This window comes from Biomphalaria glabrata, chromosome 15 (genome assembly GCF_947242115.1).
Source record: "Biomphalaria glabrata chromosome 15, xgBioGlab47.1, whole genome shotgun sequence".
NCBI classification, from domain to species: Eukaryota; Metazoa; Mollusca; class Gastropoda; family Planorbidae; genus Biomphalaria; species Biomphalaria glabrata.
In genome coordinates, this window is record NC_074725.1 from 11,146,215 (window position 1) to 11,167,028 (window position 20,814).

The window sequence follows — 20,814 nt, forward strand, 5'->3', positions numbered from 1 at the left end:
TGTGTTCAACAAAAGGACGAAATAAAATAGTTTGAATTTCCTTTTCATTTATTCAATTGTTGCTTATTGATGTGTAGCTGGAATGACTGGTCACTGCATCCAAACGTCTAGGAAAGACAAGAGAGGGAGATGACCATTCCTTTCACTCCGCATTCACATCTCTTGTACTGTTTGTAAGGGAAGATTTCCCCGGGGCTTCGGCATACACCTTTGTCATCCATACAACCTGGGGAGGAATAACACACACACAAGCATAATATAGAAATACATAAATATATAATAAGGCGTGTCTTCGAGTCCGAAGATTAGTGAGGAATGCAGTATTTCCCATGGCTGCGCAGCCCCAGCTGTGACCTACATATTTTACCACACCCAAGGCAAGCATAACCATTGTCCGCAGGTGGAAATAAATATATTCTTTCTGATATATAAAGCAGAAAGTAAGGCGTATGTATGTATGTATGTATATATGTATGTATGTATGTATGTATGTATGTATGTATGTATGTATGTATGTATGTATGTATGTGTGTATGTGTGTGTGTGTGTGTGTATGTCCCGCATAGAAATCAAAACCATTTGATCAATCTTGATAAAACTTGGAATAAATGTTCCTTCAATCATGGCGGAGACCGTAGAGTATGTTTAATGTCCCACCCACAACCGGGATGCTCTAAAAATAAAAAAAAATACCTAAATATATCTGTATTAAAGGACGAAATTTTTTTTAACAAATCGGGTAAATCCATTTTTACAGTATTTTATATTAGATATGAATATATCGTCTGAATGGGTAAACCCAATATGACACTCTACTTTCATTTTGGTGGCAAAATATAGAAAATGATAAGGAAAATATTGCCATGTTTGACTTAGATCTACATTCAATCCATTAGATCAGTAATATCAAAACAAAGGCCCGCAGTCCGCGAGTAATAGCCGTCTAGTATATATATAAATTCTAGATCTCTAACAATTTTTATTTTACTTGACTGATCCAAACTAATTGATATAAATACATTTAATAAAAAGCTTTTATCTTTTTTTTAAAGTTTTTTTTTAATTTTGCTTGTTACTTTTGTGAGTTCTAGTTCGTGGTTGTGAAATAGCCTGTGCTTGCGTGTGTGCAGCTTTCTTTTACAATAAAGTTCTAGTTTAAATTAATTAATTTTTTAAACTTACTGGCCTGGAAGTACTCAATTTCAAATGTTAGGTAACCACTATTATCTTTTTGAACGCATTTAAATTGCTTGCACTGATTGTTAATGACCTCACCCGGAGGATAACATTTATTTTTAAAAAGACAACCTGCAAAAAAAAAAAAGAAGAAAAAATTTTTGTAAAAAAAAAAGTATTGATATTTTAAGAACATATATAATGGACCCAGAATTGTTATCTAGTACTGATATTCTTTGCGCTCGTCGTCCAGATAATGTAGAGATTTGCTTGGTCTCGGTGGCTGCCTGGTCGAGAATGCGCTCCGACTTTCATCACCATGATGGTGCAGAGATTAAGCACCATAGTATTTTGAGTGCCCTTGATATGCTCATTGTACTGACCTCAATGTTCTGAGGTTCGAACCTAGTCTGCCTCTATCCCTTGCGGAGTTCTGGCCTAGTAAAGTCTTCAGGTCATGTCAAGTTGTCAGGTCATGTCAAGTCAAGTCTTCAGGTCATGTCAAGTTGTCAGGTCATGTCAAGTTTTCAGGTCATGTCAAGTCTTCAGGTCATGTCAAGTCTTCAGGTCATGTCAAGTTGTCAGATCATGTCAAGTTGTCAGGTCATGTCAAGTCAAGTCTTCAGGTCATGTCAAGTTGTCAGGTCATGTCAAGTCTTCAGGTCATGTCAAGTCTTCAATTCAGGTCATGTCAAGTCTTCAGGTCATGTCAAGTCTTCAGATCATATCAAGTCTTCAGGTCACGCCAAGTTGTCATGTCACGTCTTGTTACGTCAATTTGCCTGTTCTTGTCAATTGTCAGGTGGTAGTAAAGTCCATTCGCCAGGCCAAGTCTGGCTGTCAGGCCAAGTCAGGCTGTCAGGCCAAGTCAGACTGTCAGGCCAAGTCAGGCTGTCAGGCCAAGTCAGACTGTCAGGCCAAGTCAGGCTGTCAGGCCAAGTCAGGCTGTCAGGCCAAGTCAGGCTGTCAGGCCAAGTCAGACTGTCAGGCCAAGTCAGGCTGTCAGGCCAAGTCAGGCTGTCAGGCCAAGTCAGACTGTCAGGCCAAGTCAGACTGTCAGGCCAAGTCAGACTGTCAGGCCAAGTCAGGCTGTCAGGCCAAGTCAGACTGTCAGGCCAAGTCAGGCTGTCAGGCCAAGTCAGGCTGTCAGGCCAAGTCAGACTGTCAGGCCAAGTCAGGCTGTGTCTGACTGTCAGGCCAAGTCAGGCTGTCAGGCCAAGTCAGACTGTCAGGCCAAGTCAGGCTGTCAGGCCAAGTCAGGCTGTCAGGCCAAGTCAGGCTGTCAGGCCAAGTCAGGCTGTCAGGCCAAGTCAGACTGTCAGGCCAAGTCAGGCTGTCAGGCCAAGTCAGGCTGTCAGGCCAAGTCAGGCTGTCAGGCCAAGTCAGGCTGTCAGGTTATATTTCAAGTCAAGTCGTCTTATCTTATTTTGTACAATACAGACATAACTTAAAAAAAAAAAAGAAAATGATTACATTCTATCAGGGAGGTTAAAGTCACCCATGATAAAAAAAAAAACTGCCTTTTTATTTTTTTCTTTAAGTATTGAAAGTTGACTACATATACTCCAAGCTGGAATGTGCAGGTCTGTAGATACTGCCTACTATTAGAGATGTTAGGGTGGTGTCTAGTTTACGAAATGTTGGTTCAATATTCTCGAAGTTACGTAAAGTCATTTCTTCTGATATTAGGGTTTTTTTTTCATTGCTAACAGATCAAGTCAAATCGTTTGATCATGTGAAGTCGTCAAGTTATGTCAAGTCGTCAAGTCATGTCAAGTCGTCAAGTCATGTCAAGTCGTCAAGTCATGTCAAGTCAAGAGGTCTCAGGCTTGGGTGTCACAGAGAGTTTTCGATGCTCCCGTTTTTGTTTTTTTTTTTTACAAAAAGGAATCAATGCTGATCGCTAGATGTTCTCATGAGCTGAAAGATAAATTGAGCCATTACGTCATTAGTCCCACAGACCGCTGAGTCTGAACAGAAAACAGTTTACTTCTTACTACTGTCCATACTACGTGAGACAACAAGTAACTATCTTTCATCTACATACATTGGACTTTTTTTATCATCGGGTCAAGCTTCTGTAAATACAAAGATAAATTCACCACCCGATTCCTTTCTAACAATTAGAAATTTCAAAAACTGTATTAGATAAGCATTTTTACTATACCTCTATTTAATTCTTACCCTCGTGGAAACAAAAATCTGAGTATGTGGCTCAACAAACAGGATGGACAGGGATCTCGAAAACGAATCTAACAATATTCTTACAAAATTGAAAATTTCTAGCTCGTTGGCCAAACTTTGGAAACTCTAGTTTGACCGTTATAATTTTTCAACTAAAAAAATGAAATAAATTAAATTTGGCTAAAGAAGTAGAGTTTGCCGTTTCTGTAGCAATTGTGGTTTTACAGGGTGGGGTCGCTAGCCCCACGTCAAACCCTCCTCCTTTCTCATCCGGGCTTGGGACCGGCAGATGGACTAGCCAAGCCATTGGACAAAAATTGGACAAAAATATACCTTCTCAACACAATCGTCATTCCAACTGCTACACATGCGAGACATGGAAGTCATCTGTCAAAATTGAGAAAAGACTAAATGTGTGGCTCAACAAAAATGGCTGAGACGGATTTTGGGAGTAAGTTACACAGATCGGGTCTCAAACAAGGAAATTCTATTCCGAACTGGGAGTCGAACACTTAGTGAAGTTGTGACAGAGCGTCGCATGAAGTTTGTGGGACATGCTTTACGACAAAAGGAATTACGCACACCAAGAGTTGCGACAACATGGAGGCCAATACGAGGAAAGCGCAAACAGGGACGTCTTCGTATTACTTGGCGACACACCTTCATGGAGGACCTCAGAACAGTGGACACCAGGTGGCAGGAGGCTTCAGACATTGCCGATGACAGATCTTTATGGAGACAGCTTGCCGCCCAATGCGCCGAACGGCGCGGGAGGACCTAAGTTAAAGTAAGAAAAGTTGAAAATATTTACGCATGTATTCAAGAATTTAATAAATTAATGTTCAGGAACTATATGTCAGGAACATTTTGCGCACCTTCGAAATCTAGATGTAATGGTCCATCATTGGAATATTATAAAGTCTAGTAGATTTATACATTTGCTTAATCAGGATTCTTACTCCCGGGGGGGGGAGGGGAATTGGGCGTGGTAAAATATGTCTGAATCAGCCAGGAAAACCAACGACTTAGCAGAGTTTATTTCCGGTTTCCAGTCTAATATAATATATAAATCTATGAAGTAGACTTAGGGGGAAAAAATCGCTTTAAAAATATGGAATTTGTGTGATTAAAAAAAAAATGCTCTAAATGTAGAATGCGGCCTTTTTTGGGAAATACTGAAAATAAAATACAACCATTATTAATGAGCATCTAGAAAATAAAAGGAACATGTACAAAATTTCATGCGGATACGTACGTGTCTCACCTGTTACACATGAATGATTTAAAGCTATATGCAGAGAACGAGTAAAATTTACACACCTTAATTAAAACAATAAAACGCTTTAGTGACGATATATGCATGTCTTTTGGCTTGGATAAGTGTGGTATCATAAGCATAAAAAGGCAAGGCAGCCAACACCAACATTGTATTTGAAGGCATCGAAGAACTGAACTCTGCCTCCCTTTATAAAGATCTTGGAATTAACCAGAATGCCACGATAAACCATAAAAAATTAAAAGAGGAATTCCTTGGCAAATACATGCAGAGTGTAAATAAAATTCTCAACACAAAACTGTCTGGAAGTAACCTCATCACGGCTAAAAATAGCTGGGCCGTCCCAGTGCTCCTTTACATGTTCAGTGTCATCAAATGGACAGATACCGACCTACATGACATTGACAAACTCACGAGGAAATTACTAACCAAATTTCGATCTTTGCATCCCAAGTCCTCCACCATAAGGTTATACCTGCCCAGGAAGGATGGAGGCCGTGGATTGCAGAACATCTTCAATCTGTGTAAGACGCAAGATTCAAAAATACGAAAATACGACTAAGATTCAACCCTCTCTAAACCTAAACAATGTTGATGTTAATGTCGGTTTGGATGACGTAGGGCCTGAGATTCGCCAATTGGGAAAAAAAACACTCCCGGCTTTATTATATGGGGACAACATTGACAAGGCTGCTTCCTTATCATGGCTCAAAGCTGGTCATCTCTACCCTGAAACTGAAGGCTTTGTTACAGCAATACAGGACAGAGTAATTAGGACAAAAAATTACGAGAAACATATCCTGAAACTCAATATTGATGACAAATGCCGAAAATGTGGAAATGTGGGTGAGTCAATTGAACACATAATGGCAGGATGTTCAGCCCTATCGGAATATGCCTGCCTAGGTTGCCACAACAAAGTTGCAAAGCTAATACACCAGCACTTGGCTTTGACACACAATTTGATCGGTATGGATACTCCTCCTTACTACAAATACTCACCACAAGAGGTTCTCGAGTCTACGGATCATCTACTGTACTGAGAGAGGCCTATTTTGACTGACAAAACGGTAGATTTTAATCGCCCTGATTTACTGCTCATCGATAAAAAAGAAAAAGCCGCTACAATTATTGACATCGCCGTACCACTATCTCTAAATTTAAGAAAAACTGAGTTGGAAAAACAACGAAAATATGGGAACCATGGCTTGGAGATTAAGTAAGCGTTTTTTGGAAATTATCTAAAACAACAATATACCCCATTGTTATATCAACCGAGGGCATAATAACAAATGACCTCACAGATACATTCAAGGCCCTTGGCATTCCTAGGAACATTCTCGTTGCCTGTCAGAGGGCGGTACTTCTGCAGACCTGCCACATCACCAGAAAATTCCTCGGTGGAAACTGATAATTGGACTACGATGAATTTTGTTTCCCTTTAACGAAACTCGACCCTGGCTTCGCCAGAGAATGAATACTCGTTCTTTTATAATAATAATAATAATATAACCCTCGATATCCTGCCCCTACAGTGTTAATGAAAGTAGACTGACCTGCTTCAATGACCCTTGCTGTGCCGTGATCACAAACATACTTCATACAAGGTTTACCGTCTCTCTCAAAAGTCTGATTCTCTGCGTACACTTTGCCATCTATTTCACAGATTGCTAAAATGTTTAGATGAAATGTATCAATGGCGTATCTTGGGGGAAAGAGAAGATGTTCGGGGACCACCCTCTTCGTCGGTGGCATAGCTAGGAATTAGCCATCATTTAGAAGCCGGGGCCTAACTTCTTTGGGGGCCCCTGCAGTTAGCGTAATATTTTATATTTATTGTAAAAAAAAACACTCTTTTGGGGGCACCCCTCATGTTGGGGCCCAGGGAAGAGTTTTAAATTCTCTCCCTCCCTAATCCCACCCTAGCTACGCCTCTCCTCTTCGTAATCGCCGACATATCATTGGACCTTCTCGTGAAACTGGTTAGTGAATTTTAAAAGGATGAACTATTTTAGACAGGTGCGAAGTGACCATGAGTGCATTTGGGTGAAAGTTTGTTTGTTGTATATAGTGAACGGAACTAAACTACATTGAAAAAGTGAAACTAAAACGAAGTTTCAACTTAAATACAGTAGTTAACCTACAAGTTTTTCCCCAATTTCAAAAAGACAGTTGAACTAAAGTAGATACAATTAATTAAACTGTAATCTACGTACATACGTGACCGACTAGACCAGGGGTTCTCAACCTATGGGTCGCGAGGTCGATTGACGATTTGCCAGGGGTCGCCAAAGACCATTGAAAAAATGGATTGTTATTGTCTATTCTTTAATTGCTGTGTGTGTGTGCGGGGGGGGGGGTGGTCGCGGCTAAGTGGGGGATTGTAAAAAAAGGGGTCAGGGAGGGTGTAGATATTTTTTTTCTCTACGAGTTTGTTATCCTAATGCTCTTGTCTACATAGACCTAACTATAGATTTAGACCTAGTTCTCAAAAATAGGTCTTATAAAGACTAGTATCCATTATACGCTTCAGCTTCATCTAAGATTTAAACTATTAAAAGGGTGTACATGATGTTCCTGCAGTTAATAAATTATCGTTTACTTTAATGAATCGATTAAAATGACTAAATATTGAGCTTACACGCTCATCAGAGTCCTACAATGTACTAACGGAAGTTAAACACCACCACGTGACTCAAAAAAAAATTCTGAACTTCATTCATAACATTGCATAGAAGCTTTTGGCCAAAAATATTTAACAACATTCAGAGTTCAAGTGCAGATATTGGCTCCATAACCTCTACACCATCTTACTTTATCAACCTCTCTTGAAATGCAAACAATGACTAAATAGTTGTTAATTGCACCTTTTTTTTTTTAACTCAACGCTGTTGATATCATGTAGATGATCAGAAAACAGGGATGTGTGTCTCAACTGCTACTATATGTTTAAAAGTTGTACACTTTCTAATTGTAATTTTTATTTTATAGCTAAAAAAAAATTCAACTACGATTTTAATTTTTTTTTTTCTTAGTTAAACTTCGGCCTTAATTATTTTTATTATATTTTTCTTATAACTTTTTATTCCACTTTTGCCCATCACTAGTTGTACCTAACAGTTTATTACAACTCAGCTGTTTCTGTGAAATTCAATTCTCTATTGACGCTTATTGATTTACACAAAATTGAAAAAAAAATATTATTATAGAAGTCTTGGAATTAATGCCAACTGAGATAAAAAAAAAACCTCGGCTACATTGACACCTGGAGACACTGTATCGTAAAGATGGTGTTATGAAGCGTCGAGTGTCTTTGATTACCATTCGAATGTAAAGCAAGTTAGCGAGAGAGTCAGACATCAGACTAGCCAATGTTTTACATCGTATTAGTGAAAGTGAAACATCAGTTCGGTGAAAGTCAGACATCAGACTAGCCAATGTTTTACATCGTATTAGTGAAAGTGAAACATCAGTTCGGTGAAAGTCAGACATCAGACTAGCCAATGTTTTACAGCGTAGTAGTGAAAGTGAAACATCAGTTCGGTGAAAGTCAGACATCAGACTAGCCAATGTTTTACAGCGTAGTAGTGAAAGTGAAACATCAGTTCGGTGAAAATAAAAAGTCAAGATGGCTGAAAGTAAAATGTCATCCTAGCGAACGTGAAACGTCAAACTGGTAGAAATGCAACGTAAACCTAGTGAAGACAAAACGTCAGTCTAATGAAAGTGAAACGTCCGTCTAGTGAAAGTGAAACGCCCGTCTAGTGAAAGTGAAACGTCCGTCTAGTGAAAGTGAAACGTCCGTCTAGTGAAAGTGAAACGTCCGTCTAGTGAAAGTGAAACATCCGTCTAATGAAAGTGAAACATCCGTCTAGTGAAAGTGAAACATCCGTCTAGTGAAAGTTAAAAGTCCGTCTAATGAAAGTGAAACATCCGTCTAATGAAAGTGAAACGTCCGTCTAGTGAAAGTGAAACGTCCTAACACGATTCTCAAGAGATTTTATAAGACTGACGCGTGCGATCGTCACAAGAAGCGTGGTCGAGAGGCCAAGTGCGCTTGGCTTGGCTACCTAAAAGGGGGCTCGAGGTTCGACACCCGACTCGGGCAGAGTTGTGTTTACTAAGCGCTTAAAGGCAGCACGGAAAACCAACTCCTAGATACTCCCTCCCCCCCATTGGACCAAAAGCGCTCTGAGCATGCTATAAGCATGAAAGTAGCGCTATATAAAATCTAGAATAATAATAAGAAGAAGAAGAAAAAAATTCACATTTTACTTTTGCAAACGTTGATTCTGTTTCCGGTTAGATCTGTCTTACAGGTACAGCTCCCATAGGTGATTCCATCTTTATGTACTGGAAACCTTGCTCCCGGCTTGTGACATTGTCCAAACATATCTATGCAGTCTGTAAGGAAGAATGTTAGTTGGACGTTAGGATCTTTATCTAAAACAAACAGAAAGGCGACTAATATTCAAAAAATAATCTGATAGTCAAGAGAAAAAAACAAGGTTAATTTTTTTAACAATATTTTCAATTATGTGAGAAAATATATTTGAGGTACCAATAATTAGATTATCGTCACAGTTGTAGCTACGAACAATGTAACTACTCTGCTAGTACAGCTCTTACGAACATAGTAGTTGTTTTTTTTATCTATAGCTTCGTCGTATTTTATGTGTTCTTTAAGATTCAGACGACGACCTATTAAGAGAACTTATACAGCGTATACCACTAATTCGGTCAAGTACAATTTCTTTCCCTTGTTCAAGATACCTAACAAAATAATTAATTAATAGCTAGTTGATAGCATGGTAATTTTTTTTTTTATTATTCTTGTGTAGTCAGTTAAAAGAAATAATTGTACACATTTTCAGCTTGATCCCAGATTGGATATCGGAGAAATAACGTGTACAAACATTTTACCAGACAGACAGACAGGCAGAGTTGGTAAAAACAAGACTTTAATAGTTCCGACTAGGGCATATGACGTCACAGTTAAAAATAGTTTTTTTTCTAACACGGAGACAATTCATGTTCAGAACGTTAAAATGAAGATACCGATTATCTCCCTTGTCCCTTGTTTTTACTTAAAGCTGTTGCATATGGTTCTTTTGTAGTCAGCCATTTTGTATGTATAAAAATTAATCAGACAGTTCAAGACAATTTAGATCAAAACTGAGGCAGTTCAAGGCAATCTAGATCAAAACTGAGGCAATCTCTCGTTTGTTCTACTTGGCAGCAGCTATGAAATATTCGTTAATAGTCTTAAATAATAACATTATCATTTTCGTAAGTACTAGGCTAGGGAGTAGGCTAGGGGGTAGAGTGACAACTATAAAGGAAAACACAGAATGAGACAACATACGGGCCGGAAGCTTAAGATTCGGACTAACTAGACTTTTTCTTGTGGAACATCGCCAGACATTGCCGAACCCCAATAAAAAGATATGTTCACGCTCCTTCCCACCAAGCCAACTAATGAGTCAGGAGTCAGGGATATGGTGCTTTAAGATCCCTCCGCGGGAACCGGGTCAGAGTATGTCTTCCTGCATTAGAAAATATAGAAATTCATTCTCCTGACGTCTAAGCTGCATACTCAATCGAGAGGCCCGAACCGAAGAAGACACTTGATCCGAAACCCTCCTGTAAAGATTAAAAACTATATGGAGAACTGCCAGATCTGGAAACCTTAAAAACAGAATATACTTAAATGTAAATCAGTCGTGTCCCTTTAGTGGAGGTAATGAAAGCCAATGGTTGATTTCAAGAAGACTTGTGTTACTCAAGGGTTTTAGAGGGAAAATGTCTGTTTGTTTTACATATTCCTAATGTTCCTTCGGAGTTGAAGAATTTATTTCCTAGTCCAAACCTCCCACAGGACGACGGGGGATGGAAGCGGGCGGGGTCTGAACCAAGTCCGAGAGACAGTCCATCGAGCAAACCGTACGACTAGGCAGCAATCTAGAACTAATTTACTTCGTGCTTCACTCCTCCCTCATAGGTGATACTGTGTCTGAATGAGATTGTTATGAATAAACTATAAACTTCTGAATTTAGGACTAATAGTAGTTTAATTGTTATGAATAAACTATAAACTTCTGTATTTAATATTAGTTTAAGCCATATAAATATCTGAAAATCCTACTTGGCACTGACATATAATACTTGGACTTAAAAAGGGCGCCACTATATTAAATATCTTAGGGCCTAGTGAACTCCAGATTCACATCTCTCTGTTATATGTTATTTAGATTTAGTTATTTATTTGTGAGGTGCTCTTTGAAAGAGGTCAAAACACAAATGTTGATGGTCAGTTGTTGGTTAGTAGCTTCAAACAGCTAGTTCAACTAAACCGATGTAGGCTTATGATAGATTTATATTGTAGAACTTTTTAAAAATTTCAATAAACTTCAAATATGAACAAAAACTCAAAATAACTTTTCGTAACAATGTACACAGATTCAACTTGAAATCTAATAGTAGCAATAGTAACAAAAATAGTAACGTATTTTTTAAAAAAATCAAACTCGCTGCAAAAAAAAATAAATCTTAACTTGCGTCTCTGGTCCGTCTCCTTTAGTAACTATGAAATCCGTCACTTATGAATTATGACAGACCAGCTCGTGGTTTCATCATTCTACACCAACAAAAAAAAATCTCTACGCTGCATGATTGTAACGTTGGCAACACATACAGTCTCCATAACAACACTCCAGAAATCACACTTTGATATGGAGTCCTTATAATACGTTTGATTTCTGAGGAACTATTTTACATTGTCTCAAGTCCTACCTAAATGAAAGCATAAAAAGTGGGGCATAGGTGAAGGTCATCCCCAACCGCCCTTTGTTTGACTTGGTCCAGGAGGGTTACATATATGCATGTATTTTCTTCCCTCACGCACGGGGTTATGGGATGGAAGCAGAAGAAAGAGGATTATACAGTTGGGGAAGACGTTCATGAAACTTAAGAAAACTTTCTTAGATACAATTCGTCATTTCCTTATTGACACTTACTATTTTCTAAGAGCGCTACTTGAGTGCGCCTTGCCAGGGGCATCATTTGTACCATGCACTTGTAGACTATACATCTTAATTGAAATGTTGAGTTGGCCAGGTAGCACTGACCTTCGAAATCACAAGCTGAATGTACAAGCAAAAGAGAATTTTGAGGACGCTGGAGGCAAAAGTAAATTAACATTGACATAGTGACAGACATACTGACAGACTAAATAAATTTTCAGAGAAAACAGCTTGTCGTGCTAAACGAGAGTTTCAGTGCTGAACAAGCTTGTCATATTAAACAAAGTACCATGTCGTACAGATCTGTGACGTGGCAACCAGCTATTGGATTAAACTGCCCACAGATTGCGACTAGGCAGGTCAGTGTTCAGGACTTCTATAGAGATTGGTCTCAGTTTTAGACGCCAGGAGAATGAATTTCTATATTTTCAAACGATTAACTCTGACCCGGTTCTCCGGAGGGATCTCAAAGCGCCATTTCCCAGACTCTTCTGAATTTAATTTTAGTCTAACCCTTATGATATCTAAAAATCATACTTGGCACTGACATATAATACCTGGAATTAAAAGGGCGTCAATCTATCAAATATCTTAGGGCAATAGGGGTGGTGGGAAGGAGCATGATCGTACATTTTTTTTTATGGGAGAGGGGTCATGAATAAAAATTTGAGAACTTACCGTGTTCATAAACTTCTATTTTCCCATTTCTACATATATGTTTGGTACATCTGGATAATCCGGGCAATGTAAATACTACATTATTTTTGAAGACTTTCATGTTGGAAATCAAGCAGGAACCATCTGCATTTCATAGGAATAGTCAAAGAAGAAACAGTCAGGTTTATTTTCATCTAGAGTGTTTTATAAAACAGCCAGTGGGATATTTTATGTTTTTATTTTTTGCAAAGGTTATATTTATTCATTCCATCTGTCTGTCTGGGTGAAATCTTTCACACGATAGTTCTCACACCTCCCATTCTCGGATCAAGTTGAAACTTTGCACAGTTTGGGTGGAAACACCAACTCAGAATTGGCTCCCGCAGTGGTCCACCATGGCAGATATTTTGTTACTATTAATAGTGAATAGTTGTAAAAATGGTGCATTGTTATGGAAAACAATGCTTGCATAATTGATTTTAAAAAAATAGATTTTTCGCTTTCAGAAAATAAAAAAGTAGCCGTTGAATCAGAACTTTGAATAATCTCATGTATTATGATGTCGGATTTTCACTAACTTTTCTAGTTTACGAGATCTAAACAGGACTGACGGACTGACGGACCTCACAAAACTAATAGAGTCTTCTCCCCTTAAAAAGTAACAAACCTTATAATTAGTTATTGCTAAAAGGGAAAAATACACGAAGGGGAATTATCAATATTTAGAGAATTAGGTCTTTCACAAAAAAAAAATTAAACTTCAGACTTTTTTAGACTATAAACCTTTCTATTTGTATAAGTACTTGAATAGCTAAGTGGCTAATGCGTCGGCCTCCCATCAGGAATTTCACGACCTTCTGTTTGAATTCCGACTCTAGAAACATTTTTTTTTTAAAACAAAACTTTATTTTACTCGAAAATTTATAACAGTCAAATTAGAGTTTTCACCGTGTGGCCAACGAGCTAGTAATTCTTTTCTCAGCGATATACATCACCTGTTAAATTTCTAGGAAAATCGTTAGAGCCGTTTTTGAGGTCAGCCTTCAGGCTCCTCCGCCCACCCTCCAGGTTCCATGAAGCTCTGACTTAAAATAGAGGTATTGTAAAAATTAATGACAAGATTGATTCAAAATAATTAATTGAAATTTCACTTTTTTTTTCTTTTTTTTCAATAGAAGAGTTAGACTAAAACTAGAAATTTGGTTTACATTTTTTTTTCGCTAAAAAATATTTTTTACTTGTAATTTTGCTAATTGCTAGGAAGTTGTGTGGTTTGCGATTCAGGGTGCCGTAACGAATGGTCCCGAAGAAAAATAATGTGTATAATAACAAGAAATTTTCCCGTTTGACCAACGAGCTAGTAATTCTTTTCTCATGCGATATACATCTACTGTTAAATTGATAGGAAACTCGTTGGAGCCGGTTTTAGATCAGTATCCAGGCTTGTTCCTGGATGGGTTCTGGCTAAATCCTGGCTGGTTCCAGGTTCCATGAAGATCTGACTTGAATAGAGGTTTTGTAATAAACAGAGCCAAAAAGACTGAAAGAGAGGGAAAGAGAAAGAATTAGGGGGAACAAGAGAACGGAAGAATGAAAGATTGCAGCAGCAGAGAGAAAACAAACATACTATTAACGCTTACCTGTCCTTTGGCACCACATGACCAACGGGAACAGGGTCAAGGTCAGAAGTAGCAGCAGATACTATCAAAGGATGAAAACAACAACAACAATATTTTCATGATATCAGACTTGCATTTTGATTGCTGGTTGATAAGGGACAAGTCCATTATTTTGCGCCTTTTTTGTTTGTAATTCTACTTTAGATGGAATACATAGAGATTAATCTTCTATTGTTTTGGAAAAATAATTCTTAACTATAAACTACTTCAAATTATAATTTGGACAAATTGTTAGTTCGCTGAAAAGTTTTAAATAAGGCTGCATATTCTAGTTCAAAAAATGCCAGCTATTTGCGAACCATATTTTTAAATAAATTGGTCTGAGAATGATGCTATTATTGAGCTATTATTGAGCCTAAATAGTTCATGTCTGAATACTATCTTCTAAGTTAGCCTCGAGCAACGAAATCTTTATACTTATAATAAATTAAACGTTTTTTTCCTAGACTAACATAACTGTAAACGTCTAAGTACAATGTATGGTAGATTAAATGACTCCTCCAAGAAAAGATTAAATGTCTACGCCTATGATAAAGTAAATGTCTATATGCATAACAACGTAAATTTCATCGCGTATGCCAAAGTAAATGTCTCCACTAAGAATCAATTATATGTCTACGCCTATGATAAATTTGAATCTCTACGCCTATGATAAAGTAGATTTCTATGTTTATGATAACGTAGTCGCCTACGTGTATAAAAAATGAACGTCTATGCGAACGATGAAGTAAATGTGTATGCACATAATAAAGTCAATGTCTACGCGTGTGTCAAAGTCAATGTCTACGCGTGTGTCAAAGTCAATATCTACGCGTGTGTCAAAGTCAATGTCTACGCGTATGTCAAAGTCAATGTCTACGCGTGTGTCAAAGTCAATGTCTACGCTAATGCTAACGTGTACGAATATGGTAAAGTAGATGCAATACTAATAACATCTTACCATTTAAAAATTAATCTGTGGCCCTGGGAAGGCGAAGTGACCATGTAGTGCGAGCATATGGAGCAATCATATGGACAGTCGCAGTAGATTCAGTGTCAAGATGAATCAAAAGGTTGGCAGTGCAAGCTATTGATTTGTACTAATCTTTTAATAAGTCTTTAGGAAAGAGGATATGTCACATAAAACATTCCTTTTGAGTGTTTTAGCGGATGATAATGCGCCCGTCATATATGTTGGATTATCTTTAACACCAGCATTCTTTAGCAGTAGCATGGCCAGGTGCAAAGAGGGAATGTGAGGCTGTTCCCCCTCTTTTTTTTTTAAATAACTTAAACAACCACAGACTAACGGAAACATGGAACTCATCTGCTAAAGAGAGATGTTTTGAGATTTCTAAACATGTTTCAATATAATAAATACTTCATTAGTATAATTATATTATTTTTTGCTTCTTCTCTATATCAAAGGATATAATTTTGTACTTTTAAAGTTAGCCTATACACCCAAAAGGATGTCTGCCTGGTAGTGCGGTTTGCGCGCTGGACTGTCGTTCGGACTTATCGATGGTCCTGGGTTCAAACCCTGCACGCTCCCATGCCCTGTTGTCCTGCGGGACGTTTGGTCGAGGAAGTAAACTATCTTCAACTCTGAAGGAACATGTCAACATTTACAACAAAAGACGCTACCCCTCCCCCCCCCCACTTCTGTATGTAGATTATGGACTTAACTTTATAAATTGTTTTTTTTGTAAAAGCTAACATTTCTATTTATCATTGAATGATATGATTGGCAATGTCTTCGATTCTTAAGATTAGGAATTATGTGGAACGTTCTTTTAGTGTTCTAATGATATCATTTGCACTTATATGGTTACATATCTTCGAAGCAGATATTGATGAATACCTGGATTATTTTTTTTTCATTGCGGTGATTTACTAGGTTACTTTAGTCCAGGCATATCAAACACATTAAGGTGTATGGGCCACATAAAAAACTTACTATGACCTGAAGGGCTACAGCCACAAATCATTTGGAAAACTTAGCCTACAAGTTTATGTAAATAAGAAACAATACAATAGAATACAATAATTAATGTCCCTTAGCAAAATTTGTAGTACTATTTTTGTTAGTTAAAAATTACTATAATTACCCGGTACGCATTTTTTTTCGTTGTACTGATGCTTGACATCTTTTCTGGGATAGAAGTTTATAATTGTCAGGTTGAAGTTTGTTTGCCACTGACATTTTCATCACTGATCCAAATTTTGTTCAGATAATCTCGAATGGTGAGGTATTTTTGTAGCTTTCATTATTGTAATGAACTGTTCACAGAGATAAGTGCTTGCAAACATATCTAGAATTCTTGCTGCTTTCAGATAAACAAATGTAAAAACAGCCACTTCTATATGCTTTGCTTTCAACAAAGAATCTGACTGCATTTCTATCAGCTCAAGCTGCACATTATCATTCGTATTTTCAGAATCAAATGAGAATGGAGATACAAAACAACGAAAATTCTTGCTCGTATGAAAAAGAAGTCACGAAAACGGTCATTGAAAGCATCTAATAACGACTCCAGGTGTAGGACATATTTACCAAATGTTGTAGCCGTATTTAATCTTTTTAGTTGCTAACACGTTGAGAAGTGAACAAGGGCTTTCTTTTGGTATTTGGTTTACCCACAGTCGTAACTTTGCTTGAAAGCACCTCACATAATGACACGCAGTTGTGACAATTTTGTTTTTATCTTGAAGTTTCAAAGTCTTGCAGGTGACCAGTGAGATCAACTGCAAATGCCAAATCCTGAACCCATTCGTCAGTTTAGAAATGTTCAACAAGTTCACCTTTCATGTTCAAAAAGATATTTACCTTGTTTTTTTTTTTCAGTAAATATTTTACCTTAACATTAGTGGTGACTGTAAAAAAAAAATAATAATTTAACATATTTTGGATAATTCTTGAGGTGGCAAAGTGGGCCGCATGCAATGTGCATGGCCCGCGCTCGCAATGTTTGACATGCCTGTCTTAACACCTCATTGGCCAATAAGTGGGAGGTGTTAATCTTGACCGGATGTCACATTATCTATCTTGATCTATTACGTGATATATCGCATGCTATCCTGTCCAATCCATATTTTCGACCTAGCAGCATATGTCTCAATTTTGTCAATCACATGCTGGGCATAAGGCAATAAATAACAAGGTTACAAAAGACAGTTTGTGTGGAAACACAAACTCAAAATCGACCCCCGAAGTGGTCCACCCAGGCAGGCTTCAATATTTTCAGAAAGAACATCCAAATGAAATTATATCAAAGACAAATGAGAGATAAGAATGGAGAAAGAAGGTTAACAGATCTTGTGTAGTGCCCCAACGGTCCCGCAGATCAAAGGATAGGTGAAAGTGAATGTAAAGTTAGATGTGAACCTGGCCTAACTAATTCCCCTTTTAGACCTTGTGGTCTATAGGGCAGATGATGTAAAGTTCATCTGTTTTTTTGTGGCCTACGGTTAACGAAGGTGTCATGTAGCCAGCACAACGACCAACCGCCTTTACTTTTCCCCAACTAATGTCAGGTACCCATTAGAGCTGAGTGGACTCAGAGGCGCCCAAGGATTCCAAAGTTGAAAATCCCAGTCCTCACCAGGATTCGAACCCGGGACCCCGGTTCGGAAGTCAAGCCCTTTACCGCTCAGCCACCGCGCCTCCCCTGGCCTAACTGATGTGTTGTAATTGATCTAATTGTTTTGAAAAGGTTTAATCTCTTATTCGAACCCTCGAAACCGATGATCATAACAAAAAATTAAGCAAAACGACGTTTATAAGATTACTATTTGTTTTAAATTATGTCTAACTTATAATGCATACTAATTAACTTTTTCTCTTTAAAAAACTGCTTGCATAACTGATTTTAAAAATTAGATTTTTCGCTTTCAGAAAAAAAAAAACTATATTGTGATGTCGGATTTTCAATATCTTTTCTAGTTTACGAGATCTAAACGGGACGGACGGACAGACGGTCAGACGGACAGACGGACAGACGGACAGACATTTCGCACAAAACTAATAGCGTCTTTTCCCCTTTCGGGGGCCGCTAAAAATGAAATAATTAGGTTTCTACCTTACGACAGTCATGTCTTATTCCAGTTCACATTTACTGGTCAACGAGTCTGACAGAGTAAGAAACAAATGATCTGTTTTTGTGCACTGTTCGGTTCTACCTGCTCAGAAGTCGTTCACCTCTCGACGACTAGACGTAGTTATAATGGAAAATATCTATTATAAGAAGCTATCTATTGAAAATACATTGATGGCATGTGGCGAGTTCAACATAAATAAAACATTATTGATGTTATCACAGCCCTATACCAAAATGCAACCAAGTATTTTGAAAGTTTTACTATATTCATAAAACGGTTCTCGAAAACGGCTCTAACGATTTTCCTAGAAATTTGACAGTTGATGTGTATTGTTACAAATGAACAGTGACAGTTAGAGGTCACTACGTGTGACCTCGGCGGGATGACACTGCATCAGGTGTTCTCTGGAATGGACATGTATAAACAACGACAGGATGTGATGTTTCCTTCCGTGTTGTTCCAGATGATACTAGCAGTGTTTGTGCAACTTTGGAGGAGTGATTAGGGACTCTATATAAGCCAGAGAGTTAATGTGAAAGTCAGTCGTGAGTGAGTCGTGAGTGAGCCGTTACAGTCCATACAGTCGATGTAAAACGTGGAAGAGAAATGTGTACGACTCGATGCAAGTTAGCTAGGGTAGAGTTAACTGGAGTGCACTACTGTCGTTAAAGTCTATACAGCGAACTACAGTGGACTTAAGCCGTTACAATCGATAAAGTCGATGTAAGACGTGGAAGAGAAATGTGTACGACTCGATGCAAGTTAGCTAGGGTAGAGTTAACTGGAGTGCACTACTGTCGTTAAAGTCTATACAGCGAACTACAGTGGACTTAAGCCGTTACAATCGATAAAGTCGATGTAAGACGTGTGCGGCTCTGATTCGATAGACTTGAGTACGACATGGTTCAGCTTTGGGAGACCTGGAGCGACACTGGGAAGTGTGTCGTTGGTCTGTTCTGTGGAATACGGTTCGATGCAAGTTGAGAAGAGATGAATTGCAACGAAGTGAAGAGATGAATTGCAACGAAGTATAGCTAACTGTAAACTGAGAGATATTGTACAGTCTTCTACGCTACATGTTACAGTGACGAATTGTTAGAGTTAATAGTCATTAAAGTTATATGAAACTGAAAGTTTAGTCGTCAAGTTCTTTGCAGTGTTTTTATTTGTGTGCCTACTAGTACATCTAGCCAGAAGATTCAGAAATACGTAACAGTATCGTTGACCCCACAGAGAAAACTCTAGTTTGACCGTTATAATTTTTCAAAATATAAAAAAAAACCACATTGAAATGTGTCTAGGCAGCTAGAAAATATTTATCGATACATCTAGTGACATGCTGCACGAGTTCTATTGTTTACATAAGCTGTGTTTTAAATAAACTTGTATCTAAGTTTTCTTTCAGACCTGGTCACATCTGGTCTCTAATTGTGCTATGAATGAAATTGTTAAATTGGATCCTCCTCTCTAATTTAGCACCACAGGTGTCAGCACAATTCGTTGTTTGACGTTCCAAAAGAACGGTAATTCAAAGGTTTCCATTTGACAATACACCTAGCTAGTTAACTCCGACTCCACTTATACACTTTGCCCTATGCCTCGTGACAAATAAAATCTTGCTAACGAAGTGGCTAGGGGTTAATATTTTCTCTTTATTTCTTGCTATCGGCCTCATTTCTAATGTCTTGGGTTGGGAGGTACTCGTATTTAGGATGTGATATATAGACATGTGCTTGAACCCCTACCAGACAGAACAAATGTTCAGACAGGCCGGCGAATGGAAGCTTTCGTTGGCTTAGAGCAGTGGTTCCCAAACTGTGTTCCGCGGAACCCTAGTGTTCCTAGGCCTGACTTGCTGTTCCACGAACTATTAGAAAAGATTCATAAGCAGGCCAACACTTGGAATCTAGATTCTGAAAAAAAAATTGAAACAAAGATACAGAGATCTTCAAATATTTGCGTAAAAAGTTGTGAATTCAATCTGAGATTTTTCTAATATATAAGTAACTTTCGAACTGTTTAGTAAAATTTATTCTTCAATCCAAAATACAAAATACAAAAAAATTTAGAGTAACATTTAATTGGTCTTCTTAATCTCTCCTTCGCTTCTGATTTGTTTGTTCATAACTTTGAATTATAGTTCTGTAACAAACGAATTTACAAACAAGAGTATTGAACAAAATTAATAAAATACTAATATTAATGATTTTTTTTCGAAGACATTTTTCTTTGGCGGCGTTAATCTAAATCTTTGGAGTATCCTTTCTTTTTAAGGAACAAATCTGTTGTATTTGGAATGTATTTAGGGCCTATAAATTCACATTATAATTTTTTAAACTAAAAAATTCTTTAATTTGCACACGTACAAACAGTCGAATGTTCAAAGAGCGGTTAACCATCGTTCTGTTGACCTCTTATCCTGACTAAAAAAAAAGACTACTACAAGAAGCTCGCTTAACATGAAGATAATACTACAATAAATACGCCTAATAAAGATATATTTACATTAATTGTATCGACCCCATGTTACTTTATTTTACTACATTTGACCTGCCTTTTTTTTAATAGGACGAATAATGAGCTGTAGATGTCAAGAGAATACGTTTATGGCAGAGAAGAATGTAAGAAAACGCGGGGGGGGGGAAGCGGGGGGGGGGGAGGGGGAGCTTACAGCGCTCCCCAAAACCCCTCAATTAACAAGAGAAGGCCCACCAACATGACTTTAAGAAACACTGCTTTA

At 37.9% G+C, this 20,814-nt stretch overlaps 1 protein-coding gene across 4 annotated transcripts; it reads right to left on the reverse strand.

Moving 5' to 3' along the window:
* Nucleotides 1-27: 27 nt before the first annotated feature.
* On the reverse strand, nucleotides 28-15,057 carry LOC106058897 (uncharacterized). Of its 4 annotated transcripts, XM_056012822.1 has the most exons (9): nucleotides 14,935-15,045; nucleotides 13,956-14,016; nucleotides 13,311-13,400; nucleotides 12,337-12,459; nucleotides 11,653-11,778; nucleotides 8,912-9,040; nucleotides 6,193-6,306; nucleotides 1,183-1,308; nucleotides 28-226 (listed from the first exon to the last, which is right to left on the reverse strand). In XM_056012822.1, the coding sequence occupies exons 1-9, from the start codon at nucleotides 14,935-14,937 to the stop codon at nucleotides 108-110; spliced, it is 891 nt and encodes a 296-aa protein (XP_055868797.1). In that variant the 5' UTR covers nucleotides 14,938-15,045; the 3' UTR covers nucleotides 28-107. The 4 variants fall into 4 exon arrangements, with proteins under 4 accessions (XP_055868797.1, XP_055868800.1, XP_055868798.1 ...); XM_056012825.1 differs by lacking the exon at nucleotides 1,183-1,308 and having other exon boundaries at nucleotides 14,935-15,057; XM_056012823.1 differs by lacking the exon at nucleotides 13,311-13,400.
* Nucleotides 15,058-20,814: the final 5,757 nt, after the last annotated feature.

Coding starts and splice junctions, on each gene's coding strand:
- LOC106058897 (XM_056012822.1), bottom strand. Junction 12,460..13,310: donor TTTTCCTAGAAATTTAACAG/GTGATGTATATC, acceptor TATGAAATGCAG/ATGGTTCCTGCTTGATTTCC. Junction 1,309..6,192: donor AGCAAGGGTCATTGAAGCAG/GTCAGTCTACTT, acceptor TTTTTTTTGCAG/GTTGTCTTTTTAAAAATAAA.